This window comes from Pteronotus mesoamericanus, unplaced genomic scaffold (assembly GCF_021234165.1).
Source record: "Pteronotus mesoamericanus isolate MK-2021 breed Mesoamerican mustached bat unplaced genomic scaffold, CSHL_Meso_final contig_220, whole genome shotgun sequence".
In the NCBI taxonomy this organism is placed as follows: domain Eukaryota; kingdom Metazoa; phylum Chordata; class Mammalia; order Chiroptera; family Mormoopidae; genus Pteronotus; species Pteronotus mesoamericanus.
The window spans coordinates 3379036-3404528 of NW_026555091.1; the positions used below are offsets into that span (position 1 = coordinate 3379036).

The 25493-nt window shown below is 51.3% G+C and overlaps 1 protein-coding gene across 2 annotated transcripts in view; it reads left to right on the forward strand.

Moving 5' to 3' along the window:
* EEPD1 (endonuclease/exonuclease/phosphatase family domain containing 1) overlaps positions 1 to 25493 on the forward strand; it is a 110372-nt gene that overhangs the window by 14135 nt on the left and 70744 nt on the right. Inside the window, exons 1-2 of one of the 2 annotated variants that reach the window (XM_054571355.1) lie at positions 13826 to 14230; positions 14571 to 15572. In XM_054571355.1, coding sequence (XP_054427330.1) covers positions 14695 to 15572 — 878 coding nt within the window. In that variant the 5' untranslated portion in view covers positions 13826 to 14230; positions 14571 to 14694. Of the gene's footprint in view, positions 1 to 13825; positions 14231 to 14570; positions 15573 to 25493 lie in introns of those variants that run through there. The other variant, XM_054571356.1, reaches the window with a different exon arrangement.

Genomic DNA, 25493 nt, shown 5'->3' on the forward strand with positions numbered 1-25493 from the left:
CAGGAGGAGCAGGGGGAGCAGGATCCGCCCTGCCCCCTTCGGGTGCCGGGACCTCGGCCTGCAGTGCGCGCCCACGGCTCTGTCCTCCTGCCTCCGGTCCCTGCGTGGCTGGCTCCTCCGTCATCATGCTTTCCTCTGACTGTCACCTCTCGCAGGGGCGCTCCTGTCCACTCCTTGGCAGCAGCCCCCTCCGCCCCCCGCTCTGCCGCGTTGGCTCGTTTTCCTGCCAGCATTTACCTTTATTTAAACATTTCATGTATTTGTTCACTCGGACGGGCCTGTGTTCTGCCTGAGGGGACACCCTTGAGACACCCCCTGAGCACCTGCCAAGTGACCGAGAGCCTCTGCAGGGACACGAGCGAATGGACGGCGCGCTCATAGACGCCGATGTAACCCCCACGGGGACTGCGGGGGAAAGAGCTGACGGGGTCCCCGTGACGACTGCCTTCCACCCGAGAACCTTGCGATGGGAGTGCTGCGCGGGGGCTTCTCCGACTGCAGGAGAAAGCAGGCTACCGTCAACACGGGGGAAATGTTGTAACGAGGCCCGTGAATGAGACACAGACATCGGAGCACAGACGTTAGTTCCAGAGGCTTTGGGGAAAAGCGGCTGTTCATTTTGATGGTTTATCCCCTCACCTGCCTGAATGCAGGAGGTCAACCAGAGGTGGGAGGCCGTGAAGGACAGCCGGCCACCACGCCCCAAAGAATGTCCACAGCGCCCGGTCACTGCGAGAGGCCCGCACACTCCACGTCTTTGTATGGAAATGTCTATATGCGCACATGCGTATTTTTATTTCTTGACACACATACGCACACAGGAATGGTAAAACTATGGGACGCTGTGTAGCCAGACCAGTTCTGAGCGACACAGGTCTCCCTGACAGGCCAGCTATCTCCTCGGTCCCAGCTTTTAGGCTCACCGGCAGTGATGCATTCTAGAACATTCTTGGCACTACTGAAGAGCGAGTGAGTTGGCTGGCGAAGTGCCCGGGCATGGGAAGCATCGCTGCAGGTCTGGCCCACGTCGCCACATTTCTGGAGGCTTATGTATCCAGGACACACGCAGAGCCCCTGGTCAGTGCCAGGCCCAGTGGGAGGAACCAGGGACGCGGAGAAGCCGGGCTCATGATAGAGGCAGACGGACAGATAACCAGCTGCAGAGGGGTCAGGGCAGCCGCGGGAGGGGCTTGGATAGACTGGGGTCCTTAGGGGGCCCGAACAGGGCTTTCTGGGCAAGAGCAGGGGCCGGCGGTCAGGGGTGAGGACGGCACGCCAGGCAGAAGAGAGAGCGTGTGCCGTGACCGGAGCAAAAAGCAGCCTGCAGCGTTGAAAATGCGTGGAGGCAGGCAGGGGCCGCGGGGGCCTTGCGTCCAAGGCCAGGGAGTTTGAACAGTGTCCTGAGCATGTAGGGCGTTGCTCAGGGATTGCCGCAGACCTGCCCGTGGGAAAGGAGCCTTAGGCCGCTGGGAAGATGCACAGAGGGGAGGAGGCCCCGGCTTTCAGTTCCTGGGAGTGGAGGCCGAGTGGGGCAGATGGAAATGAAAGAGGGTAAAACGGAAGATGCCTCAGGATGGGGGACACTGGTAGCTTGTGACAAAGAGGCCGAGAGGACAGGGAGTGCGGACGGTGGGGACCGCTGGGCACAGGCTCTGTTCTGGCTCCGGCTGCGCAGCACACGCCACAGCCTGCCAGCCCTGCCTCCTGGCTGTGGCGTCTGGTGGGAGGAGCCAGACAGAAAGGAGTAAGCAAGTCAGCAGGTAGTAAACCAGGGTTAAGGCAGCAGTAGGTAAAGAAAGATGGCAGTGTTGGCAGAAGGGGTAGAGGGCTTGCAGCTGTAGGCAGGGCGGCCCTGGGAGACCTGCAGGGTGTGGGGAAGCCGGTCCAGTAGCTCTCTCTGGGGAGGAGAGCACTCCGGAAGGACTGAACCACAATGCAAAGGCCCTGGGCCAGTGTGTTCCAGCAACTTCAAAAGGCCCGTGTGCCTGAAAGGACCAGGGAAGCAAGCAGTCGAGATGGGAACTGTGGGGTGAAGTAGGGGCAACAAGGATTGTAAGGGACCTTGTGGGCCCTTGCAAGGACATGGGCTTGTCCTCTGAGTGAGATGGGAGTCCGTGGAGAGCCGTGAGTAGAAAAGGACAGGTCCGACTTCAGTGTTTGGACGCTGACTCTGGCGTAGGGCCGGGACAGGCTGGAAGAGGCAAGGGCAGAAGCAGGGAGGCCTGTCCTGGTGAAGGCAGTAGAGGAGGTGGAGGCGGTCAGGTCCTGGACTGATTTTCAAGGTCAAGCCCTCAGGCATTGCCGAGGATTCCATGCATCTGCAAGGGAAAGTTGAGGTTGACTTCAAGAGCTGTGGCCTGAGCGGCTGGGGCGTTGGCATTGACACCTTCCAAGGGCCAAGGATCAGAGGTAGAGCTGTGTTCTGGGTGGGGATGGGGATAATTGTGGGGTTAGCTTGGGAGAGGCCAAGTTTGAGATGCCAGACAGAGATGTCCGATGACGAGTGAGTCACAGAGGCCTGGGCCCCAGCTGACCTTCAGATGGAGCTGTGGACCCGGCAGGGAGGGAGCCCAAACCGGCAGTCCCTCAGGTGTCCAGGTGGGGCCAGCCCCCCATCTCTCAGGGAGCCTGAAGTTCTGTCTTTAATGCTCTGATTCTTAATGGAGCTGTTGATCATAACCACTAGGGAGGCTTTTTAAAAGTGTAAATTCCTGGACCTCACTTCAAACCCATGGAACAGGAAACTTGAGGTGGGACCCAAACCCAGAAAGTGGTTGTAATGGGCACCATTCGATCAGATTCTCCATGTACAAGGGGCTTTCCCTTGGTTTTATTTCTGTTTTAAAACTAAGGGGGTCAAGAGAATAAAAAGACAAGCCACAGCTTGGGAGTAACTATTTGCAAAACACAGAGCTGATAAGGGACTGTTATGCAAAATATGCATAGAACTCTTCAAACTCAACAATAAGGAAAGAAACTCTCAACCTAAAAAATGAGCAAAGATCTGAACAGGTACCTCATCAAAGAATATTATGCAGATGGCAAGTAAACATATGAAAAGATGCTCAATATCACAGGTCCTTAGGAAATTGAAAATTAAAACAACAATAAGATACCGCTACACACCTATTAGAATGGCCGAAATCCAGAGCAGCGCCCGGTGCCAGCGAGGACGTGGAGCGACGGGACCTCTGGTTTGTTGCTGGTGCGAAGGCTAAATGGAACACGTGCTTTGGCAGGCAGTTTGGCGGTTCCTTAGAGAAGTAAACACACTCTTACCGCACAGTCCGGCAGCCCCATTCCTTGGTATTTACTCAAAGGTGCTGAAAACTTGGGTCCACACAAACACCTGCACACAGATGTGTACAGCAGCTTTATTCATAATCGCCCAAACTTGGAAGCAAGCAAGATGCCCTTCAGTAGGTGAATAGATAAACAAATTGTGTTCCACCCAGACAATGGAATACTTATACAATGTTAAAAAGAAATGAGCTTTCAAGGCATGAAAAGACATGCAGGAAACTTGAGTGCATGTTACCAGGTGGAAGAAGCCAACCTGAGAAGGCTGCACGATTCCAACTCTATGACATATTGGAAAAGGCAAAGCTACGGAGACAGAGAAGAGCCCGGGGGTTGGCAGCGGTCGGGGGTGGGGGAAGGGAAGGATGAGTAGGCGGAGCGCAGAAGATGTTCAGGGCAGTGAAACTATTCTCTTATGCCACTGGAAGCATGGACACATGACATCACACAATTTGTCAACAACCCATGGAAGGCACAACCCCAAAAGGGAACCCTAATGTAAGCTATGGGCTTTGGGTGATGAAAAAGAAAATGAAACTAAGGGAGGGTGGACGTTTGAGGGGGAAGACAGAAAAATAGAACAGAGAGGTTTAACTCACTGTCAAGTGTTAGTGACTTATCAAATGTCATTTGATTAAAGTGCACCTTTTGGCTAGGAAATGGGGGAGTGACCAGAATGGGCAACCGCTGCCCTCACGGAGCGTGCGTTCTAAGAAAGCCTGCTTGAAACGCATGGAGAAGGGAGGAGAAAGCCAGAGCGCCCACCTGGAAATTCCGCCTCAGGCCCATCTGTCTCTGCCTCGAGACAGGGTCCCCGTGCTGGGGCTGGGAGGGCAGCGCCCCCGAAGCTAGAGGCAGAGCTCCGTCCTCCTTCTTGGACCTCAGTTGAGTGTACATCTCAATCCCAGGCAGCCCCCTGTTTCTCCCTGCACCCCTGGCAGATGTCTTGACCCCCTAAAGAACTGAAAAAAGGTCTGAAAGAGGTCACAGGGCAGCTACGTTCACAGCAGCATCATTCAAATAGCCTGAAAGTGAAAGCGATCTAAGCGTCCATCTGCGGCGGAACAGATAAGCGACACACGCTTGGTGCGTGCAGTGGAATGTTGCTCAGCGGCAAAAAGGACCTTCTGACATGTGGTGCGGCGTGGATGGACCTCGGGGACATTATGCTAAATGAAACGAGCCGGTAATAAAAAGGACAAGTACTGTTTGCTTCCTCTTGTGTGAGGCACTTGGAGTAGTCAAAGTCAGAGAGACAGAAAGTGGAATAGTGGCTGCCGGGGGCTGGGGGGAGGGGGGAGGAAACCGGCAGTTAATGTTTGATGGGGACAGAGTTTCAGTTTTGGAAGATAAAAAAGAGGCCTGGAGGTGCATGTTGGTGATGGTTGCACAACAGGTGAGTGTGCTCGATGTCACTGACCTGCCCACGTGAACCGGTAAAATGGTAAATTTTATGTTGTGTATTGTACCACAATTTTAAAAAGGCAGTTAGGTGCTTTTACTAACCAAGATCAGGTGGGGCAGGTGGGGGCTCTGAGGGAGCCCGGCCTCCCAGAAACGGGACAGGGCTGCTGATCAGGGCGCTGCCCGCTGTCCTGGCATCTCCGGGCCGCACCCTGTCCGGGGCCTCGCAGCGTCCGTGCTGCGTGCACTGCGTGTGGCTGGCTTCCTGGCCTCCCTGCCTGGCCCACGACCCTCAGGACACCCCCTCCCTGACGCTCTCTCCTCAGACTTTCTACCCTCATCCACTTCCCTGCCCCATGCCTGTTCTGTGGCCCCCAGTTCCTGTTTGAAGGAATCAGATCGCCCACCCCTCTGGGGGGCAATGGGTGGGCTGTACGCAGCTGGCAGCTTGCTGGCTGGTACCTGGGACCCAGCCGGCTCTGCCAGGTTAGCAGCCGGGCAGCAGGGCTGCAGGGCCCTGGCTACCCCCGCCTCAGTAGAGGCTGTGAGTGGCAGAGGCTGCAGTTCCCAATGATGGGACTTGTTGGGACACCTGTAACCTAATCTGAAATGTCAAGACTGACTGGTTCTATATTCATCCAAAAGTCAGCTGCTCCCTCCCTCCGCATGCCCACAACCTTTCCGTCTTATTCTGTTCCTCATTTATTCCAGAAATAGAAAATCACATGCGCGGCAAGGCCTGCCTTATTCATTTTTATATTCCCACATCACCACCTGGTAACACTCAAATGTTTATTAATAAACTAATTAATGGGAAAGTGAAAACACAGAAAAAATACTGGATTTGGAGTCTGAAGACCCCCGTTGAGTCACACCAGGTCACTTTCTGTCTATGTGACCTTTGAAAAAGTATCTAATTTCCCTGGGCCTCAGCCTCAAATTCTTCAAAATAAATGGCCAAGAATGCATCAGTATCCCAAAGCGTGTTCTACTGCACCCTCCAAAAGGAGCTGAACGGGTATATTTCCAGCAGAATTTCTCAAAGTCTTGACTATGCCAAAGGGCCTCGTGAACTTCCCAGAGGGAGATTAAAGGACAGAACACTTTCCAAAGTCGCCAGGTCACACAGCCCTTTAAACTTGGACCCTACCATGGGGCATGGGATGGGCGAGGTGAAAGACCTGTTCGGGAGGCATACGGCTTCTCAGGGCGAATTTAGCCTCAAAGAACCTCAGCTTACATAAGAGTCTGTCTGCTGCTACTGGCCTTCTCACCTGGAACAAGTTGCTTTGGATTTTAGGTTTCAATTATTGTAAATGGCATTTTTCATTTCCTGCCTGTTGTTCATTTCCTTGTGGTTATCTGAGGCTCATTTACCTCTGTTTATCTGTGACCTGCAGGTCGCCCAGGCCACTGAGTCAGATTCTATGAAGCTGCGCCTCCTTATCTCGGGACGAGATGGTACCTCCTGCTACCAAGAAAGATAAGGCACTGTCACCGCCTGCCACTGCCCCTGACAAACCATGTCAAGGCTCCCACGTGGGCAGCTGCTGTCCAAAAAGGCCCTGAGTTGTCATTTCGCTGCCAGATCATTAGCTCAGCCAGGTGATTAGTGGGAGGCACCCTCTTCCTTGTGAGCTTATTGCAGGAAAGTTAAATATCGCTCATGACTTTCATTAAGGACCAGGTATTACAACTGGGCAGCAAGGAGCACTGTTAAATCAAAATTTGGGGGTGCACGGGGCTGCCGCAGACATGGGGAGGACTTCCCTGTCGTGTTTTCCTGGATTAAACAACAGAACCGTGTCCCCTCCCATCCTGGGGGCTGGACATCTGAAATCAAGGTGCGAACAGTGCCGTGCTCCTACGGAGCCCTCCCTTGGCTGGTCTGGCTCCCGGAAGCTCCCGGCGTTCCTTGGCTTGTGGCTGCATCCCTCCGGTCTCTGCCTCCATCTCCACGTGGCCATTTTCCCTCAGTGTCTGCGTCCAAGCTTTCCTGTTTTTATAAGGACTGCAGTCCTGTTGGATTAGGGGGCCCGTCTTTTACAAATTTTTTTTCTTTTATTTATTTCTAGGGAGAGGGGAAGGGAGGGAGAAAGAGAGGGAGAGAAATGTCATTGTGAGAGAGAAATAGCGATCAGTTGCCTCCCGCACACGCCCTGACCCAGGGACCAAACCCGCAACCCAGGCCTGTGCCCTGACTGAGAATCGAACCCACAACCTTTCAGTTCGTGGGATGACACCCGACCAATTGAGCCAGGGCAGGGATCCATTTTAATGATCTCATCTTAACTCGATTACATAGGCAATGACCCTCTTTCCAAATAAGATCTTATTCACAGGCATCGGGAGCTAGGACTGCAACATATCTTTTGGAAGACAGGATCTAAATCGTAACACCCCTCATGTCGAGAAAAAGCCTGTCTGGGTGCTAGCTGCATGCTGTGCCTTACACTTGGCCCTCTAAGCCCTGTCTGTGAGCAGTGACTCCTCACTCTCTCCTTCCAAGGCCCAGTCTGGGTTTTCAGAGAGAAGAGTCCAGAGTCCAGGCACCTTCAGCACCAAAGGCAGAGTTTAAGGCCAGGGATGTCAGAGGTTTTTGAGGCTCTATTTGCAGAGGAGGGCACGTGCTCAGGTCAGCATAACGTGGGGCTGGGAAGCGAGGTGGACTCTTTGGAACCCTACCTCCACCCCTGGGTAGCTGTGTGACCCTGGGCACAGCCCTTGATCACTCTGAGTCCTGCTTCATCGCAGGCAGATGGAAATGACACCAACCCCATCCCAGGGGTTCACCCTGGGGGAGCCTTTGCCCCTCCTCGGGAGATATGTGGCAATTTCAGCAGCTATTTTTGGTTTTCACAGCTGAAGGGGTGCTACTGGCCTGTAGTGTGGAGGCCAGAGATGCGGCTAAACATCCTTGAATTCACAGGACAGTCGCACATCACCAGAATGATCTGGCCCTAAACGCCCATAGTGCGAAGTATGAGAACGCTGCCCCGCCTTGGGGGTTGACCACAAGCTTTGGGAATGAGGCTCGCACGGTGCCCTGACACCAAGTCAGCCCCGTCAGTGGAGGTTCTACCCACTGAAAAGCAGGGTGTTTGTGACAATCCCATAAAAGTGCTCGAGCCTCCTCACCCACCCCTAGAAGAGCAGGGTTCAAGGCCATTGCTTTGATTTACCCTGAAGCAAGAAGAATAGCCTCACTTCCTCTTCTGACTCTGGATTGCTCTGCACTAAGAAAGGTCTCCTGATTAGACACCCAGAAATCAAAGTAATAGGGTTTTTCCAGGAAGAATGTTTCATAAACCCCAGGTTTGATAAACAAGAAAGAATAAGCTCTTCTGCGAAAAAGAGGAAGTCTGAAACTAACTGGAAACGTTGCTTTTAAGAGGAAATGAATAAAGCAAACAGGAGCCTAGGGTTGCTAAGTGTGACGGTGAGAATCACGTTGCTTTTAAAGATTAATGAACATTAGTTTCTGTAATGATGATAATTGGGACGTGAGGGCTCACGCAGGGCCTCTGACGGTAAGTGCTCTCCATTTGATGCTGTAAATGAAGCCACCTCGTTCTTTTGGGACTTTGCTCCAATGATCTCCAGCCAAACGCTCCATCAGAACAGTGCGGTGATTGCAGGGGAGGCGGGGTGGACGGAGGTGAAAGAGGGTGTAAGGGGGAATCAATGGTAATGGAAAAAATACAATAAAAATAAATTTTAAAAAATAAGATGCCAATTGAAAAGGCATTTAGCATGTCCGGGAAATGGCCCGGGCCTTCAGTTGTCAGCCACATAATGAAACAAAGTATCAGTCAGTAGACTATGAACTTTAGAGGAGGGATTTGATGCAAGGAAACCCAACTGGTGCTGCCCAAGTTTCATTCCCCTTCCCTGGGACAAGGCCAAGTTCACTGGAGGAAGGAGAAATAGCAGCCAGGGCTCCTTGGAATTTGTAAGTGGAAGGGCCTCTTGTTTTTAAGTGGTGTTGAGCTCTACGGAGGTGGGGGGAGGGCTAATGCTGGGTCACTTTGTAAAACCAAAGCAGATGCAGGTGTGCATGTAAACATGCTTGGGAGCTGTTCTTCCTCAGTCTCCATGTATCTAATCAGAAGAAGCAGGCTCTTCCGTTTGCCCCAACAGCCACTCCTTGGCAGATTGGCTAACAGATCTTCAAAAAGACACATCGAACCTAAATGTGAAAAATTTTTTCACAATCTTTTGCATTTAGTTTATTGTCATGGAAATGTGTTGATTCATTTGCTTTAAAAATGTCATTTTGAAAAAAAAAGTTTACACAAGAGAGAAGTTGAATAGGCCTATATCTCTTACAGGAATTGAATAAATATGAATAACCTTCCAAAGAAGAAAGCACTGGGCCCAGATGGGTTCACTGGTGGATTCTACCAAACATTTAAGGAAGAAAATAATACCAGTTCTCTACAATTTCTTCCAGGAGAGAGAAGTGGAAGGAATACCTCCTGAATGTAGTCTATGAGACCAGCATTACCTTGCTACCAAAATCAGGCCAAAACATTACATCACTTTATGCGAAGGAAGCTTTCCATATATTATCATGGTGTCAGTTAAGTCATGGCATCATCCTGAGACCAATCACTCAGAGTTTAAAAGGGAAGAATTGACTATTTTAAGTGTAGACATTACAAGCTTTTTCAAAGTCAAAAAGTATTATTACTTTTCAGACTAGGACTGCAAGGGTGCTGAAGCACCCTTCACTTTTGACTGCTCTCCCCTACTGCAATATTGTGCTCTGTAAGATATTTGGTCTCCCTCCACGGTTCTTGGCTCACAGCACCCCGAAACGCTTGGAATTTATAAATGTTGAGAGTGATAAAGGTGTCTTTTATGTTAATGAGGTGGCTTTTGGACACCACCCAAGGGTCCAGGCTGGTTGCCAGGAGAACCGACCTTGTGATTAGAAGTTGGGAACTTCAGTCCCATGCCCCGATCTCCAGGGAGGGGAGAGGGGCTGGAGGTTGAATTCAATTCCAGAGCCAATGACTTTGTCCATCATGACTATGTAATGAAACCTCCATAAAAACCTGGGGGACAGCCCATTGGTCTGTTTTTTCCAAAAAGTCCCCACCCTGGGAAACCAGGAGGCTTCCACTGTGTAGGCCCCAAGGTCCATGGGGACAGAAGCCCCTTTGTTTCACACCTTACCCTGTGAGTCTCTTCACCTGGCATCGATTATATCCTTTAATATCCTTTGTAATAAATCAATGATCTCGTGAGGAAATGGGTATTTCTGAGTTCTGCAGTTGTTCTAGCAAATTATTCACACCCAGGGAGGGGGTTGGTGGAACCTCCAATTTGTAGGTAACAGCCTGGCCTTGGGACTGGCACCGGAAGAGAGAGAGAGAGAGAGAGAGAGAGAGAGAGAGTGTGTGTGTGTGTGTGTAGGGGGTACACTCTTATAGGACTGAAACTCACCCTGTGGAATCTGATGCTATCTCCAGGTAAATGGTGTGAGAATTGAGTTCTTAGACTCAGACCTGAGGGTGTCTGAGAATTGTTTGTTTGGAGTGGGGGGGGGGCTCCCTCCCCCACATTGGAATTGGGTCCAGGAACTCTTTTCATCCACATAAACAAAAAGCTCTTGTTTTTTGATTTGTTGTTATTGGTTTGGGAACAGTAAAGGATTCTTGCGGCAAAAAGGTGAGAAAATCACTGTGAATTATCCCTGGCTGGGATAGGTGCATTTTTTGCTCTGATCTCATAAGGAGCTATTGTTCTGGAATTCTAAGCACCTATGTAAGTCCCTGGCTGGGCCTAGGTTTGCGTTTCTCCTAGGTCAGGAAACTGGCTTTTAATTACCTGGAGCAGTAAACAATTTTTTTCTTTTTGTTTTTGTCAATTTTGCTTATTATTTTTCATTTTCCCCTCTATTCTTTTTTTTCTTTTACTCATTTTTCCTTTATTCCTTTATTTTAATTTTTCTAATTAAAGAATTTTCTTTCTCATTTCCCCCTATTTTTTCTTCTTTTATTTTTATTTTTCTCATTTTACTTTATTTCTGCCTTTTCTTCATTTTTCTTTTTCTTACTCTTTATTCTTTTCAGTTTTCTCACTTTTATTTTTTATTCTTTTTCTCACTTTTTTAAATTGCAGGAGCAGAATCTACAATATTCAGTGTCGCCTTCTACATGTCCATGGAAAACCTGCTTTATTGCTGTAGCTGTCACAAGATACTCATCTACCACTTTACAAGAGAAGGACCCTGAGTACTTCAAAATTCTCATGACCCAACTGGAAAAACAAACAAACAAACAAATAACCAAAATCACTTTCCGTGAAGCCTGGTGAGCTCCTCCTAAGAATGGGCCAAAGGTCGATGAGTTATAACAGGGATCACAGTCGGAGCTGTAGCACTGGCTTATCTTGCTGGGAGTGCAATGCTAGAGGATCACATCTATATGCTAAATATTGACATAGGTGACGGCTTCGGTGTTTGTAATCCTAAAACAATGGCAGTGTGTTCTTGCTCCTGGTACCCCACCTGCCCGGGTCCACGCCTAACGGGGGGATGTCCCCGGGGCTTCTCTGCTGCAAGCGCCACACTTGGCTTCGTGGGCGGCACCCTTCGCTCCCTGTCGATCCTGCCTCTCCGCCCTGGGTCACCTATTCCTTCCCAAAGTAAGCCTGTCTTTTTTATTTTTATTTTTTTAAGTTCCAAGAGCATTCCTTTTTATTTTTGAAGGTTTTTCCCCAACTTTTTTGAGGTGAATTGAAGTATACTAAACTGGGCATATGTAAAGTGTGCAATTCTATCAGTTCTGACATACATATGCCCATGAAACGATGCCTTTGCCAACATTTCCATTGCCGCCACCCAAAGCTTCTTGGGTTTTTTCACGCCTTCCTCCCGCCATCCCGTCCCCAAGCATCTGCTGATCTTCCTCTCTTTGTAGATTGACTTGTATTTTCTAGAGTTTTGTATAAATGGAATCATACAATATGTCCTTTCTTTCTTTTTTTGGCCTGGCTTCTTTCATTCAGTATTATTTTGAGATTCTTCAGAATTGTGTGTATTAATAGCTTGTCTTTGTTGCTCAGTTGTATTCCATTGCATGGGTACGCCACAGTTTGTCCATTCTCTGCTGGTAGATTTGGGTTGTTTCTGGATTTCAGCTATTACAAGTAAAGCTCCTAGGATTTCATACTTTGATTTCTCTGATAAATATCTAGGAATGCAATAGTTGGGTCATATGGTGACTATATGTTTAACTTTTTAAGACACTGCCAAACTGATTTCCAAAGTGGTTGTACCATCTTACATGCCCACCAGCAATGGATGAGCATTTCAATTGCTCCGTGTCCTCACACCAGCACTTGCTATGGCCGGTCATTTCAAACTTAGCCATCTCATTGGGTTTTGCTTATTTTAATGCACAACAGGTTAGCTACCTCTTGGCTCCATTTCTACCAAGGGGACCATGTGCTTAGGTTTACTGGGAATAAGACCAGATTACACCTGCTGTGCCAGCAAAGTGAACAAAGTGAACCCCCTAAAGTGTCCTGGTTTGGATATAACACATGTGGTTTCTTCATCTCTATTCCAACTAGCCATGACCCCGGGTCGTCCATCCACAGCCACAAAGGCCCAGCCAGACATTCTGCTCCACAAAGACTTTTCCCTCCTCTAAAAGGGATTTTCCTGCTTTCCTTAAACATTTTTTTTTTTCTTACTCCAACAGGATTACAGGAGGAAGGGAGAGGTATAATGTAGTGTGGTATTGGGGAGGAGGGCAAGTGGAAGTTGATAGATGGAGGGGTCAGACCAGGTCCTGATGACATCATTTGAGCTGGATGCCTCCGTGCTTGAGGCACAGAAGTCCACTCCTTAACTTTCCCCCTTTCTTTGTCTAAGCTAGTTTGACTTGGATTTCTATCACTCGCAATTAGGAGTCCTGACTAGTAAGCACAGTAGGGGACTGTGACTCAAGGCAATAGCATTTTACCAAGCCTTGGCAGCCTCTCATTTCCCATTTGTCTTTCCTGAGAGTTACTGTTTTTGCTGACCTAGCCCTGGGACCTGAAATCAGAAGTGTTGGTCACTTTGGTTGGGGATGAAACTGCAGAGAACACTGAATGACCAGGGTCAAAGTATTTAACGGTACCACCACATGGTTTGTTTAATCGAATACTCTCAGCTTCGTGTATCCACTGTAATGCAACAGAATCTTTAATCTTTAAATTGTCATTTCCAACTAGCATTCCCTTCCTTCTAAATGACTAGATTGAATGCCTAAAGGCACATATGCATATTTACTCAGCGCTAAATGTGCAAATGAGCAACCCAATAAGTGTCCTATGTGAACACATCCCTACAGTGATTCACTAGTGTTGAGGACATTTCTGTGTGAGCGGTGCAAAGGTAATACCTTAGAGGCAAAAAAAGAGGCCGCAAGCGGAAGGTGGGGGCAGATGTAAAAATAATCCCCCCATCCAGTCCCCTCTCGAACGTTCTCAGATTTGACTGAACCAAGCGAGGTCCCTGACCCTCAGGAGTACCTGGCCCCTGCCCCAAGTCCCAAAGACGAACTAAACTCCGCTGGAGGCCGGGTAGTGACAATCCCTGGGCACCGTTCTCCTCCGTGGGGCTCCGCCCTTCGAAAGGCAGCCACGCAGATCTCGCCTTGGGCGAGACCGAACAGCCTCCAACCCGCACAATCAGCCCTGGTCCAAGGTAGCAATCCAAAATCAGGACCCGCGAACGACCCCAGAGCCCCCCTGCGACTCGCGGCCGCTGCCAGGGCGTCGGCCCCGCCCCCTTACCCCGAAATCCCGCCTCCGCGCTTCCGAGGCCCGCCCCCGCTCCCGCCGTAGCCCCGCCTCCGAGCTCCCGGGTTCTGTCTCCACCCCCACGCGCTCGGGCCCGTCCCCGCGCTTTGTGGCCCCGCCCCCGCACTCAGAGCCCCGCCTCTCGCACTCCAGGGCCCGCCCCCGCGCTCTGGGGTTCCGCTCCCCCACGACCCCGCCCGCGCTCTGGCCCCGCCCCCACATGCCCTCCGGAGTCCCGGGGAGGAGTTGCAGCGCGAGGGAGGAGGCGTGGCCGTGGTGCCGGCGGAGGCGCGGGCGGCGGGGCCCGGACTTTGGCTTTGACACGGACGGCGAACGGGACCCGAGCGCTGGTGCTGGGCACTGGATGCGGCTCTGGCGGATCCCGCGTCGGAGTGGAGCGCAGGACTTTTTGCCTGGATTAACGCAACTGCGGCGACGCCGCAAGTCCTGGTGCTGCCGCGGCGGTCGGGTTTCTCCGCGGGTGTCGCCGCCCCGCAGCCCTGCAGCGCTGTCGGCTCCGGGAGAGCGACTCTGAGAGTTTCTCCCGCAGAAAGAGCCGGGACGCGCGGCCCGAAGCGACGTGGGAGGGATCCCGTGGCCCGACCCCTGACCCGCAACCGCGCGGGCGCCAGGGCTGGAGGCAGGGCCCCAGCACTGTGCGGGGCTGGGCTCCGGCTTCGGTGCCGCAGGTGGAAGAAGGACGCCCCGGGGAAGCGGCCGAGAGGTGCGGCGCGGGGAACAGCGGCGGGTCTGGTGGGAGTCGATGAACACCTCCGTGCCCGCACTAGTGAGGACGGAATTCCGGCAGGAACAGAGGTGTGGGCTGATGGGAATAGGTCTCTTTCCAAGGGAAGCGACTTGAAGCCTTTTTGGACCCCAGTGGGATCAAACCGGACCTTTGCAGAGGAAAATACACAGGGGCCAGCCTCACAGTGTGTTCAGGCTTTAAGGACAGCCACCAGCCCTGGACTCCTGGTTAAGATCTTCAGCTCTAGGTAGGGAGTGCTAATGCAAATTGATTAACTGATTCCATTGATTTGTGTGTTTATTAATTTGTTTTCCAGGTGGCCAAGTGAAAGCTACTTTTGGACGCTTTGCTGTGACTTTGAGGTCCACTGGGCTTCCTTCCTAGCCAGAGAGTTCTGCTGTGGTGGCCAGGCCTTCCTGGGCCCCTGATTTTGGCCGGTCATGGGGAGCACCCTGGGCTGCCACCGCTCCATTCCCCGGGACCCCTCGGACCTGTCCCATAGCCGCAAGTTCAGTGCGGCCTGCAACTTCAGCAACATCCTGGTGAATCAGGAGCGGCTGAACATCAACACGGCCACGGAGGAAGAGCTGATGACCCTGCCGGGGGTGACGCGTGCTGTGGCTCGCAGCATCGTGGAGTACCGCGAGTACATTGGGGGCTTCAAGAAGGTGGAGGACCTGGCACTGGTCAGCGGCGTGGGCGCCACCAAGCTAGAGCAGGTCAAGTTCGAGATCTGCGTGAGCAGCAAGGGCAGCTCCGCGCAGCACTCTCCCAGCTCCTTGCGGAGGGACCTCCTGGCCGAGCAGCAGCCTCACCACCTGGCCACCACCGTGCCTCTCACCCCGCGCGTCAACATCAACACGGCCACCCCCGCTCAGCTCATGAGCATCCGAGGACTCACGGAGAAGATGGCTGTCAGCATCGTGGACTACCGCCGGGAACACGGGCCCTTCCGCAGCGTCGAGGACCTGGTGAGGATGGGCGGTATCAATGCCGCCTTCCTGGAGAGGATACGGCACCAGGTGTTCGCCGAGAGGTCCAGGCCCCCGTCCACGCACACCAACGGGGGCCTGACCTTCACCGCCAAGCCTCACCCCAGCCCCACCTCGCTGAGCCTGCAGAGTGAGGACCTGGACCTGCCACCAGGCGGGCCCACTCAGATTATCTCCACTCGGCCCTCGGTGGAGGCTTTTGGAGGCACAAGGGATGGGCGGCCTGTGCTGAGGCTGGCCACCTGGAACTTGCAGGGCTGTTCTGTGGAGAAGGCCAACAACCCCGGGGTGCGAGAGGTGGTATGCATGACGCTCCTGGAAAACAGGTGAGGACGCCAGCGACCGAGGGTGTTGGGTGTGCATGCAAATGAGTGGACTTTTTAGGGGTTGGAAGAGGGCAAGAGCACCTAGTCAGTGTCCTTGAGGCCCCAGCCAGCATTGCCACCTGCAGCTGAGCGCTCCTTCTGCTCCAGAATTTTCAGAATGCAGCTGCCTGGGTTTGGGGCCCGTATCAGGAATGTGGTGTAGCTGAGTTCAGTCTAAAATCTGTGGGTAAGTGGAGACTGTATGGGTGTTACTGCTCTGGAGAATGTGTTTGGCTCAAGACTTCATGAGTTTACACCACACCGGCCCCGCAGAGCCTGGGAACTATAAGCTCAGTTTTGCATGTGAAAAAGAGCTATTTGGATTTTTTTTTTTCTTAATGAGCGGGAAAGTCACATTTGTTTCACCAAATATGCTTCTTTGTGTGCACAAAATCAGCTTAAACACCAGGTTTTTGCAAACATGGTATATATTTGCCTAAAGGCCATGAATGAATCAGTCTTCATTCTTTTTTCCTTATTTAGCCTGAAGTTGGTTTTCAGGCCCACAAATTGGAGCGCTAAATAAATGTAACCTCTTCTGTCCCGTAGCCAGAAAAGGTCACACTGATACGTGGTGAATATTGGCCGCATTTTCCCATTTGAACCACAGAGGAGACTGTGGGATGGGCTCTTATCACACTGTTTACATTATTCATGACAATGCTCTCTGCAGGAACTTCTGCTAACCACCCCCCCCCAACAAAAAACCGAAACAACATTATTGTAGCAGTAACTCCTGCTGTTAGTAAAATAGTAACCTATAATGTAATCAGCTTTGGGAAGGAAAGAGGTATTTTCATGGTCCCTTCCAGGTCAGAGATCCTGAGCCTGAACCCCCACAGAGGTGGCATGCGCTTGCGGTGACTGGCCACTTTCCTTTGCGCGGAGTTGCTGGCCTGGCAGCCGTTTGGTGACTGGGAGTGAGCGTGGGGTGGGGGATGGGAATCACAGTGGCAGAGCATCGAGATAAATGGGTGAGGAGAAAACCAGGTCACCACGCTTCGCTGACACTGTCCCAGTGGCACGTTCTCGTCACTGAGGATGGAGGGACCGTGCACCAGCTGAGAGACCTGGGCCCGGGAGTCCCTGCGCGCTCTCCCTGCGCTGCCCTGTCCTCTGTTTTGCAGCATAACTCGCTCCTTTTGCAAAACCATCCTGTACACAGGTGAGAACTGGACGCAGCCCTGCGAGGTAGTTCTCTGGAAATGCTCGGTAATTGTGCTCGTCCAGAGCAGCATGGGTGTGTGGAAGGGACAGGGGCGGGCAGGGGGCTAGGATGGTTGTTAAAGTCCCATCAGGGGTTTCCCTAGGGCTCACTTTGGGGGGTGGAGGGGGACGAATCAGGAGCTGAAGTCGTCCCAGTGAGAGCGAGGGTCTGGGCAGCTCTGGCTCGTTTCCGATGACAGCGATTTTTTGAGTCCTGTCTCTGGACCAGCACCGGCATCACGACCGGCTTGGGAACTCTGGGATTCGGTGTTTTCTCACGCACTCCAGCTGGTCCTGGCGCAGGGCCAAGGTGGGGCCCCATTGCGCTGTGTGTCCGGCGCGCACCCGTCCCTCCCCAGTGCTGGCTTTTCTGACAGGCCCGGTGACCCATCCAGAGCTTTCTAGGTGCGCGTGGGGGTGGGGGGAGTGTTTGATTGTTCTGATCATCTCTGTATTTGTCCAATCATGTGATGGTCTTTCTGGTCAGAATGAAGAGCTTATTCGGCTTCTAGCATAGAATGTCAAGGATAGAAAACGGGAGAGAGAGCAGGGGACAGGAGGCCTCAGAGCGGGCTCCACCCTGCAACGCAGACCTGGGGGAGCCAGGGGCACATGGGGAGGAGCCTTAGCAACTCTTGTCCAGTGTGGTCACATCTCTCATTCCTCGCACAGGGCCGCAACTGCTGTCCTGTGCAGTGGTGGCTCCTTTTGCCTGCTCACAATGTGTTCAGTGTTCTGGGTAGTCCAAACACCTCACTGGGATCTGGTGAACACGAAGTGATAGGCTTAGGGCCTTTGTGACTGCCCTAGGGTACCAAGAGACAGCTGCCTGTGACAGAGTAGATCACAGGTCTTCAGAACAGCAGTGCACATTCTGCAAGAGCTGTGTGTTCACCCTGAGTCACAGAATCTTTTGCATTGCAATCGATCCCCTTCTTAGTAGGAGGAAATAGATTTCGGTTGAGCAGGGATGGCTGCAGGTGAGTTTCCGGGTGGCTCTTTTTTTCAGACGTGTGTACAAACAAGAGTCACCTGGCTTCTGGCCCTCATAGCCTCCAACAACTTTCCCATTCATTCAACGTCCCCAGTAATTTTGGGAAGAAGGCAAGGCTTGCTCTGATTAATGACCTCCATCTCTGGGGGAGGAGAAACAAAAAGCAAAGAAGTTCCATGACTTGCCTCCATCCCACGGCTTATATCAGTGACTCAACTGGGACTCGGACCCAGACCTTCTGACTAGACAGCCGTGTTCTTGGCATGCGGCATGCTGTGCCTGGTAAGCAAGTCGCCTTTACCCGCCTCTTGTTCGGGCACCCTGCACTCTGCCTGTTGCAGGATACCTGCCAAATTGCATGTGCTAGTCCCATTTCCTTACGTTAAATCCATTGTAAACACTTAAAAAAACAAAAAACCAAAAACCAAAACAGACCCTTGGCTCCATCTCTTCTGTGTTAAATTGGTGCAATGCCTTAACCTCTCCCAATCTCAGTTTTTCTATCTTTTAAATGTAGTTCAAGGGAAAAAAAAAAGACCTTTCTTTTGCCAAGGGAATAGCTCACTGTTGGTCCTTTCTGTGGGTTTGCTTTGGCAGGCGTGTCCTTAGACCAAAGGCACCTGTCTGGGACTCAAAAGCGTCAGTCCTGCCTTACCCCGAGGTGCTGCGGCATTTGTGGACTGGCTTGTGGGAGCTCCAAGGAGCCGTGTTTCGCCTGCAAACGCTGAGGCAGGACAGCAGAAAGCTAGATAATCACATAGTCACCACGAGCCTTCAGGGATGTGTGAGAAGGAACTGACAGGTTTTTTGAGATTCCTTTGCCAAGTCTCAGTCTTAGGCAATGTTTTTTCCTTGTTCCGTATGTATGGAGCAAGACTAAAAGAGGAGTGCTTCCGCTAAATATCCTTGCAAAAAATTGGTGACAGCCAGTTTATGGAATGGTGATTATCCAATTTTCATTTTTTTTTTCCCCCTGAGGAATTGTTCTACTTTGAAAAGCCCCTTTGGTTTCTGAAAGAATAAGCCTAGGGAAACAGACACATAATCCCTAAAAGAAATAAGGAGGTTTAATATTCCACTTACCCAGTTTCCCCATGGGCTCCATCAGAAGGAAGCATGTCAAAGTCTGGAGGTTTATAATGGTCTAAATATGTTTTTTTTTTTGCCACCTGTCTGTCTGTAGTATCTAAGGACAAGGTGAATTAGTGCCTGTCATACAGATTGTGAAAAAAGATTTTAGCTTATCAGACTTGATTGCTAGGATCAATGTAGACACAACCCATCTTGTCGTTTGATTCATTCATTGATAATTACATATCGAATGGCTGCTGTGGACATGCAGATGCTAAATGCAGAAGCCAGCTTGGCCCTGTTATTTAACAGAGTTAAGTAATTGTGAATCAGCTTGCATGGCTCAGCCTCAGAACAGTCTGGGAAACCCAGATCTTTCTTGGTTTTTTTTTAAAAGTCACCGAGTATAATTGATATCTGGTTGTATTTTTCCCACATGAATAAGGGGCTCATTCTGGGAGACGGGAGGGTGGATAGATGCAGCCAGACATAGCATCTGGGGGCATAGTGCCCTGCAATCCCCTTTAAGTAGAAATTGTGAAATTTGTTTTGACAGCCGTGGAAACTGAGGCTCAGACTAAACAGCATCTTCGCGGCCTTAAGAAGTAGAGATGTTGTAGTCAGGATTTGAAACTGGGCGTCTGTCTAATTTCAGAGCCAGGAGCGGCGGTGTCTGTTCTCAAACGCCTTGTCCTCGGGCCACCCTCCCCTCGGGCCCACACACTGCCCTCTCCTTGCCGTGGATCTTACACCGGCCGGGCTTCACCCACACGGCTGGGGCTGCGGCAAGGCCCCGGAGGCCCCTGCGCTCTTCCTGTCTTTGTTCTTCTGAAGGACCAGGCTGACGGCCAGAGGGAGAGCAATGCAGAGGCCTCGGGGCCCCTCCACCCAGCCCCTGACATGCGAGTCCGTGACCTTGGCTCAGCTCCAGGGTGGAGTTCTGCTTTTCTGAGCTGAGGAGCTCTGGGTGGCTTCCAGAGAGCAAGGGGCCAGACTGAGACTACCAGATTAATGGGGCAGAGTAAGCGCAGCACGGGCTTGACGTGGGTGTGGGGGCGGGGGGGCGGGTTAGTTCTCCCAAGGGAAGGAGGGTACTTGTGTCTTTCAAGAAAGCTGGGCCCACTTGGGATCTGGTTTTGGAGGTTTGATGGTACTGATTGTCTCAGGGGATAGTCGTTCCTTTATTATTTACTCATTCCTTCAACAGGTAGGTTTTGGGCTCTCATTAGGTGCCAGGTTCTGTGTCCAGCTCTGGTAATAAAGCAGAGAACAGGTCACTGCCCCTGCTCCCTCGGAGCCTCCGTGCTAGGCGGGGAGATGAACATGTCAGACGTAGATAAATAATTACAGGTAGTGGCTAATGCTGAGGAGGATAAAGGTCAAGGAAGGTCTCCGCTGGAAGGTGATGGGTGGGCAGGAGCCAGGCCTAGAAGAAGTTGGGGAAAAGAGGGCTCCACTGGAGGAACCAGCAAGTGCAAAGGCCCTGAGACTGCTTGTTCCAGATGTTCCAGACTGACAGCCAGCCTTCTGGGAGCGGCAGGTGGCCCGGGGTTGCCAGGAGAGGTGGGGCCACGTGGGCGGGGCCTCCGAGCAGGTAGGCACAGCACAGGGCAGCCACAGAGGATTAGAAACAGAGGTTGATGAATTACCTTTCGCCAGGTTGTTCTGGCTCCTGCTGGGGGTCCCCTGGGAGTGGGTTCTGGGAGTTGAGTAGAGGGGCCGTGTCAGAAAAGAGGCTAAAGAAGACAGTGGCTGGGAGATGGGAAAGTGGGTGGAGATGAGAGGATCTTTTAGAGGGAAAAACTGGAAAGACTTGCCTATGTTTTGGATATTGTGGGGATTAACCGGGTGGATTTCTAGAAGACAGGCTCAGAGGCTTAAGAAATCCTGGGGCTGACTCGCGTGCCTCAGTGCTGTGCGGACAGGGTGCAGCTTGCCGGCCCCACCCGGTCCCTCTGCCGCTGCCTTGCTCAGGACAGGCGCGGGGTCTTGGTCCCTCATGGACAGACGAAGAGGCCTGGTGGCCTGAAATCTGTGCAGACTGGTGTCTGACAAGGCTACTTTCTCTTTAATATCTGTTCTCTGTAGAACTAGGGCATATTTGGGGAGTTCTAGGGGACTATTTCTATCAGGAGACATCTATGCATGTTTAATTCAGCGTTGATTGAGCACCTACTTCGTGCATCACTACCTGGTGAGGTTAGGGGCACAGGGAGCGCCCAGGCGGCTGTATGTGTGCTGAGGGAGGAGGTGCAACTTAAGCGCAAAGGTCTACCTGCTCCTTGCCTGCCTGGTTCTGGAAGTGTGTGACCTCAGCTAGGAGAAGGCAGAGGGGACAGGACCAGGTCAGGTGGTTGGGAGGGAGCCAGTCTGGAGGGGAGGTTGGGGTCTGAAGTGGCCATCGAGGTGAAAGTCGGCAGCCCCACGCAGCTGACGGATGAGCAGTGGGAAGTCAGTTCCTGACACTTAGGGGCCAGGGTGGCCCACCGCCCAGCCTTATAATCTGGAATGTTCAGACTGGGACACGTGAGGCCTCCATGCGCAGTGCCTCCCAGGAGAGAATAGCAGTGAGGTGTGTGCTATTTTTATTTCAAAATTACCCTGCCTTCCCAAAGATTTTATCCTAGATAGAATTCCTTAATGACAAACTCTGCCAATAATGAATAAAATGACGCAGTTTGCTAAAATTTTGTGCGCTCATCCTAGACACGTGGTCTGCGTGTGCTCGTGGGCAGCTGAATGGGAATTCCACACCAGTGACTTCTGGCATCAGGTGTCCAGGAGATACCACAGACGTGGCCGGCTCTACCCGCAGCCTGGGAACCCTCAACCCACGTTTAGGGACCTCAGAGTCTTCCTGACCCTGAGCCTTGTAGAAGGGCCTGGTCTGACAGCAGGTTTTAGTGTAACAGTTTGATTGACAGCTGCCAAACAGCTGGAGTCCAGGGGAGAGGAAGGCTGGGAAGCCAGGCTCTGAGCTGACTCTTTGTTATTGAGAATAGCCTTGAATCCTTCTGCCAAACTCTTAGCTGAAGAAACCCTGGGTTTCCTTTGCTGGGTACAGCTCCCTCACCGTATTGCTTTGTTGTTTGTTTCCAACGAGCCCTGTTTCCTGCAAATTCTATTTCAGTTCAGCCATTACCTGATTAAGCTGTTAGGCAGGGCCTTCCATTGCCTTGATCTAGCAGCCGCTGTGATGTGCTCCCGCGGCCACATTTAAGATCGCGTGTGTTCGGGATGTGGTTTCGTCATGTTCTGCGGGTCCGAATCCTGCTTGCTCATCCAAAAGCTGCAGGGTAAAATTGGTACCTCGTCTTTCTCGCCCTGGGCTAGGAGCATGGTGCCTTTTAAAGTGGGAGGTCTCAGATGGCTTGGTGCTTTTTAAAATACTTATCCAGTATTTTACTAAAACAAAAAAACTTCTCCAGGATGTATTTTCTTCCCTTTTTTTCTTTTTCCTTTCTTATCACCGTTTATTGGGTGAACCCAACCGGGTGAAGAATGTACTTCCAATAAGCCAATTCAGTCTGAGTTAACTGTTTTTGCAGTCTTCCTTTTCTAAGATGGGGAAAGAGTAAAGGGTTTGGTGGCCTCAAAGTTCCCGTGATTGGCATTGGGCCTTGAACCTGTCTGCCAGTAGACTCAGGGCTTCGTCCTTCCTTGCTTGCAGGGCGGCCTCTGCCCATAGCTTCAGGTCACTGTGTCGCTTTGCTGGTCAGTTCTTTACAAAGTGGTCCCCAGTCATTTTTAATTGGAGGACTCATTTTAAGCAATAAAATACTCCATCCCCCCGACCCCCGAATAGTAGTTGTAGTTGTACCCAGAGCAAAAACAATGATAATTAGCACCGATAATTTCTTTGGCTGAGGCCCAGAGCTAAGCAGCTTTACATGTGGGTAGCATTGTTTGTCCCCTTTTACAAATATAGGAGAGATGGCTCAGGGGAGCGGAGTAACTTCCAGGTCACACAGCTTTTAGGTAGCGGAGCTTGAATGATAACCCAAGCATGAGACTCCAAAGTTTGATAAGAAGCTACCTTGGATTCACTAAAGCTGCCCCACGTGTTTGTATTTTATTCATCACCGCAGCCTGCATGCTAGAGTAGATTTCTCTTAACCAACGTGTTTCGCATTCCTAAGTCATGATCTCTCATAGGTATGCCGATATATAATGATGTCCGTGTGTGTGTGTCTCACATTTATTTCTTCAAAGCCAAGCCAGATATTTGCAAAGCAGCCTGAGTGCAGGATCCTATATGTTTATGACTTTTCAGTCTTTTACAGTTGCCTTGTCACACCTATTTTGACAGTAGTTTCTTTAAACAACTTGCTTTCTTATGGAGCTTCCCAGACAGTCATGTTAGTTTTCTTAGAAGCAGCTTCTCCTGCTCACTTCTGTTTCATCAGCTCATGCTGTATTTCAGGAGACCAGAGTCACATGTACACCTGGCATAAAGGGTGGGAACAGAGAAGCACATGGTGGGCGCCCCTTGGGAGTGGGGTGCCCCGCTGACCTGGCCGGGGGGGTGCGTGGGCCACCGGAGTCCACCACTCAGTGTGTTTTATGAAGGGGGTGGGGACAGTCTGCTGGGGCCCTTGAGCAGAGAGGTTGGTGGGGGCAACATCGATCGTGTTTTTAAATACACGGGTACCTGGCCCAAGTGATCTCATTTATCACAGAGACAGTATTGCCGTGTATGGATGTTGCAGACCCTGGCAGGGACTGGGCGTGGTTCCTGACCCGCTATTATTTTCTCTAGGAGATTTACTCAGAAATGTAACCATGCCGTTATAAGGTTAAGAGTTCGTGATCCCAAGTCCCCACCCAAAATTTCTTGCAAATTTTAGGAATAATAGAGGTGAAGGAACGCGTTTGGTTTGGCGTGGTTGCCTTGTCTTAGGACCTGCACTCATCAGCTTTTCCTTTGGTGGCAGAGGCGGCCTGCTCACAAAACGCGTGAGTAACTGAGCTGGGAGGCCTTGAAGCAGGTGGGCTGGACCGGGTGGTTTATTAACTGCCTTTCCGAGCTTGTGACTCTGCAACTGTCTTTTCGCCCTGCTCTGCATTTGATTGTCAGGTTTGGTTTTTGTTCCTGTTGAATACACGCCCACACACGTGAAACTGCACGCGAGACTGCTTGCTGTGGGGCCGAACACATGAACTGGGCTCAATTAAATGCCAGGCAAGACTGGTGGGAGTTGATTGGTAATCTTGGGTTATGACAGTTTGGATGCTTTCAACATTTATAATAAAAATACACGTTGTTCGATATTGTTAGAGGTTCGACTTAAAACTCAAAGGTGCTTCTGTTTTTGTAAACTTTTGGGTAAATTTAATTGGAGGGTACCAGAGATTATAAGAGGGTTGTTCAAAATGTTACCATTTGCCACCATTTATGTCATCTTTGTGGTTATGGAATGTCTTGTCATTGATGAGCCAAAATAAAATATAGAAATAATGTGGATGGTGAGTGAGAGAGAAGATTGCAAGCCCCACCCCGCCCCGATTTCAAATACAGCGTTTGTGTTGATCAAAAGAGCTATGGTATTTTTATTGATTGGTGTATTAGTAAAGGTTCTATATTTAACCGTATACATTTCTTCTAAATCACCGAAGTGCGTTCCAACCCTGAAGCTTTTTTCCGCAGAGAGAGGACATGATCATTATATTTATGAGAAAGGCTTTGTTCCGAGAAGGAAAGTGGTTGTTCCCACAAGCAAGAGGTGCATTCGTTTCCCAGCGTGGCCGTAACACAGCACCCCAGGCCGGGGGGCTTGAACAACAGGCATTTGTTTCTCGCGACTCTGGAGGCCAGGAGCCTGAGATCCAAGTGTGGTTCCCTTGGAGGCCTCCCTCCTTGGCTCGCAGGCGGTCGTCTTCTCTCGTGTTTTCCTGTGGCCGTCCCTCTGTGTGTGTCTGTGTCCAAATTTCCCCTTCTTATCAGGACACCAGCCATTTACCTTAGTTACCTCTTTAAAGGTGCTGCTCCAAATCCAGTTCCATTCGGAGGTCCTGGGGGTCAAGGCTTCAGCACGTGAGTTTGGTGGAGGAGTACAGTTCACCCCCCAACAAGGTGGTGTAAGAAGAATTGCACCTGCGCTGCCTTCTCGGCCGATTGTGAGGAACCTGTTCCTTTGGGTTTTTCCTGGAGACGTGATAACGTCAAGGTCCTTGTTTGACAGTTTAAACCCTAGAGGAACCTGCGATGGAGGGCCGGTCTGCTCGGCAAGAGGAATGGCTTTGCTGCTGGGCCACATGGAGGATGGGTCAGCTCTTAGGGGCTGCGTTTTGTTTCTCTTGAACTTCTCTCTGTCCAGCGTGCCGGTCCTTGGTTTTCTCCCGACACCTTCTACCCACCCCAACCTCCACCTCGCCAAGTTCCTTGCTTGCCCTTGGCTACAAGTGATGGGGACCCAGGATGTTTGTCTGTCCTTTAGAGTCCAGTGCCCTTTAGAAAGGCTGTGCGAAGGGGAGATGCAGAGGCACCGCTGAAGCCGACGCCAGGTTGGCCTGGCTTCTCTGTCAGCCAGCCCCGCGGTGCACTTCCCTCTTAGCATGTCTTCCTGCTCCCATCGCGGCGGCTGCCTGTGTGACGGGCTCTGTCCCACATT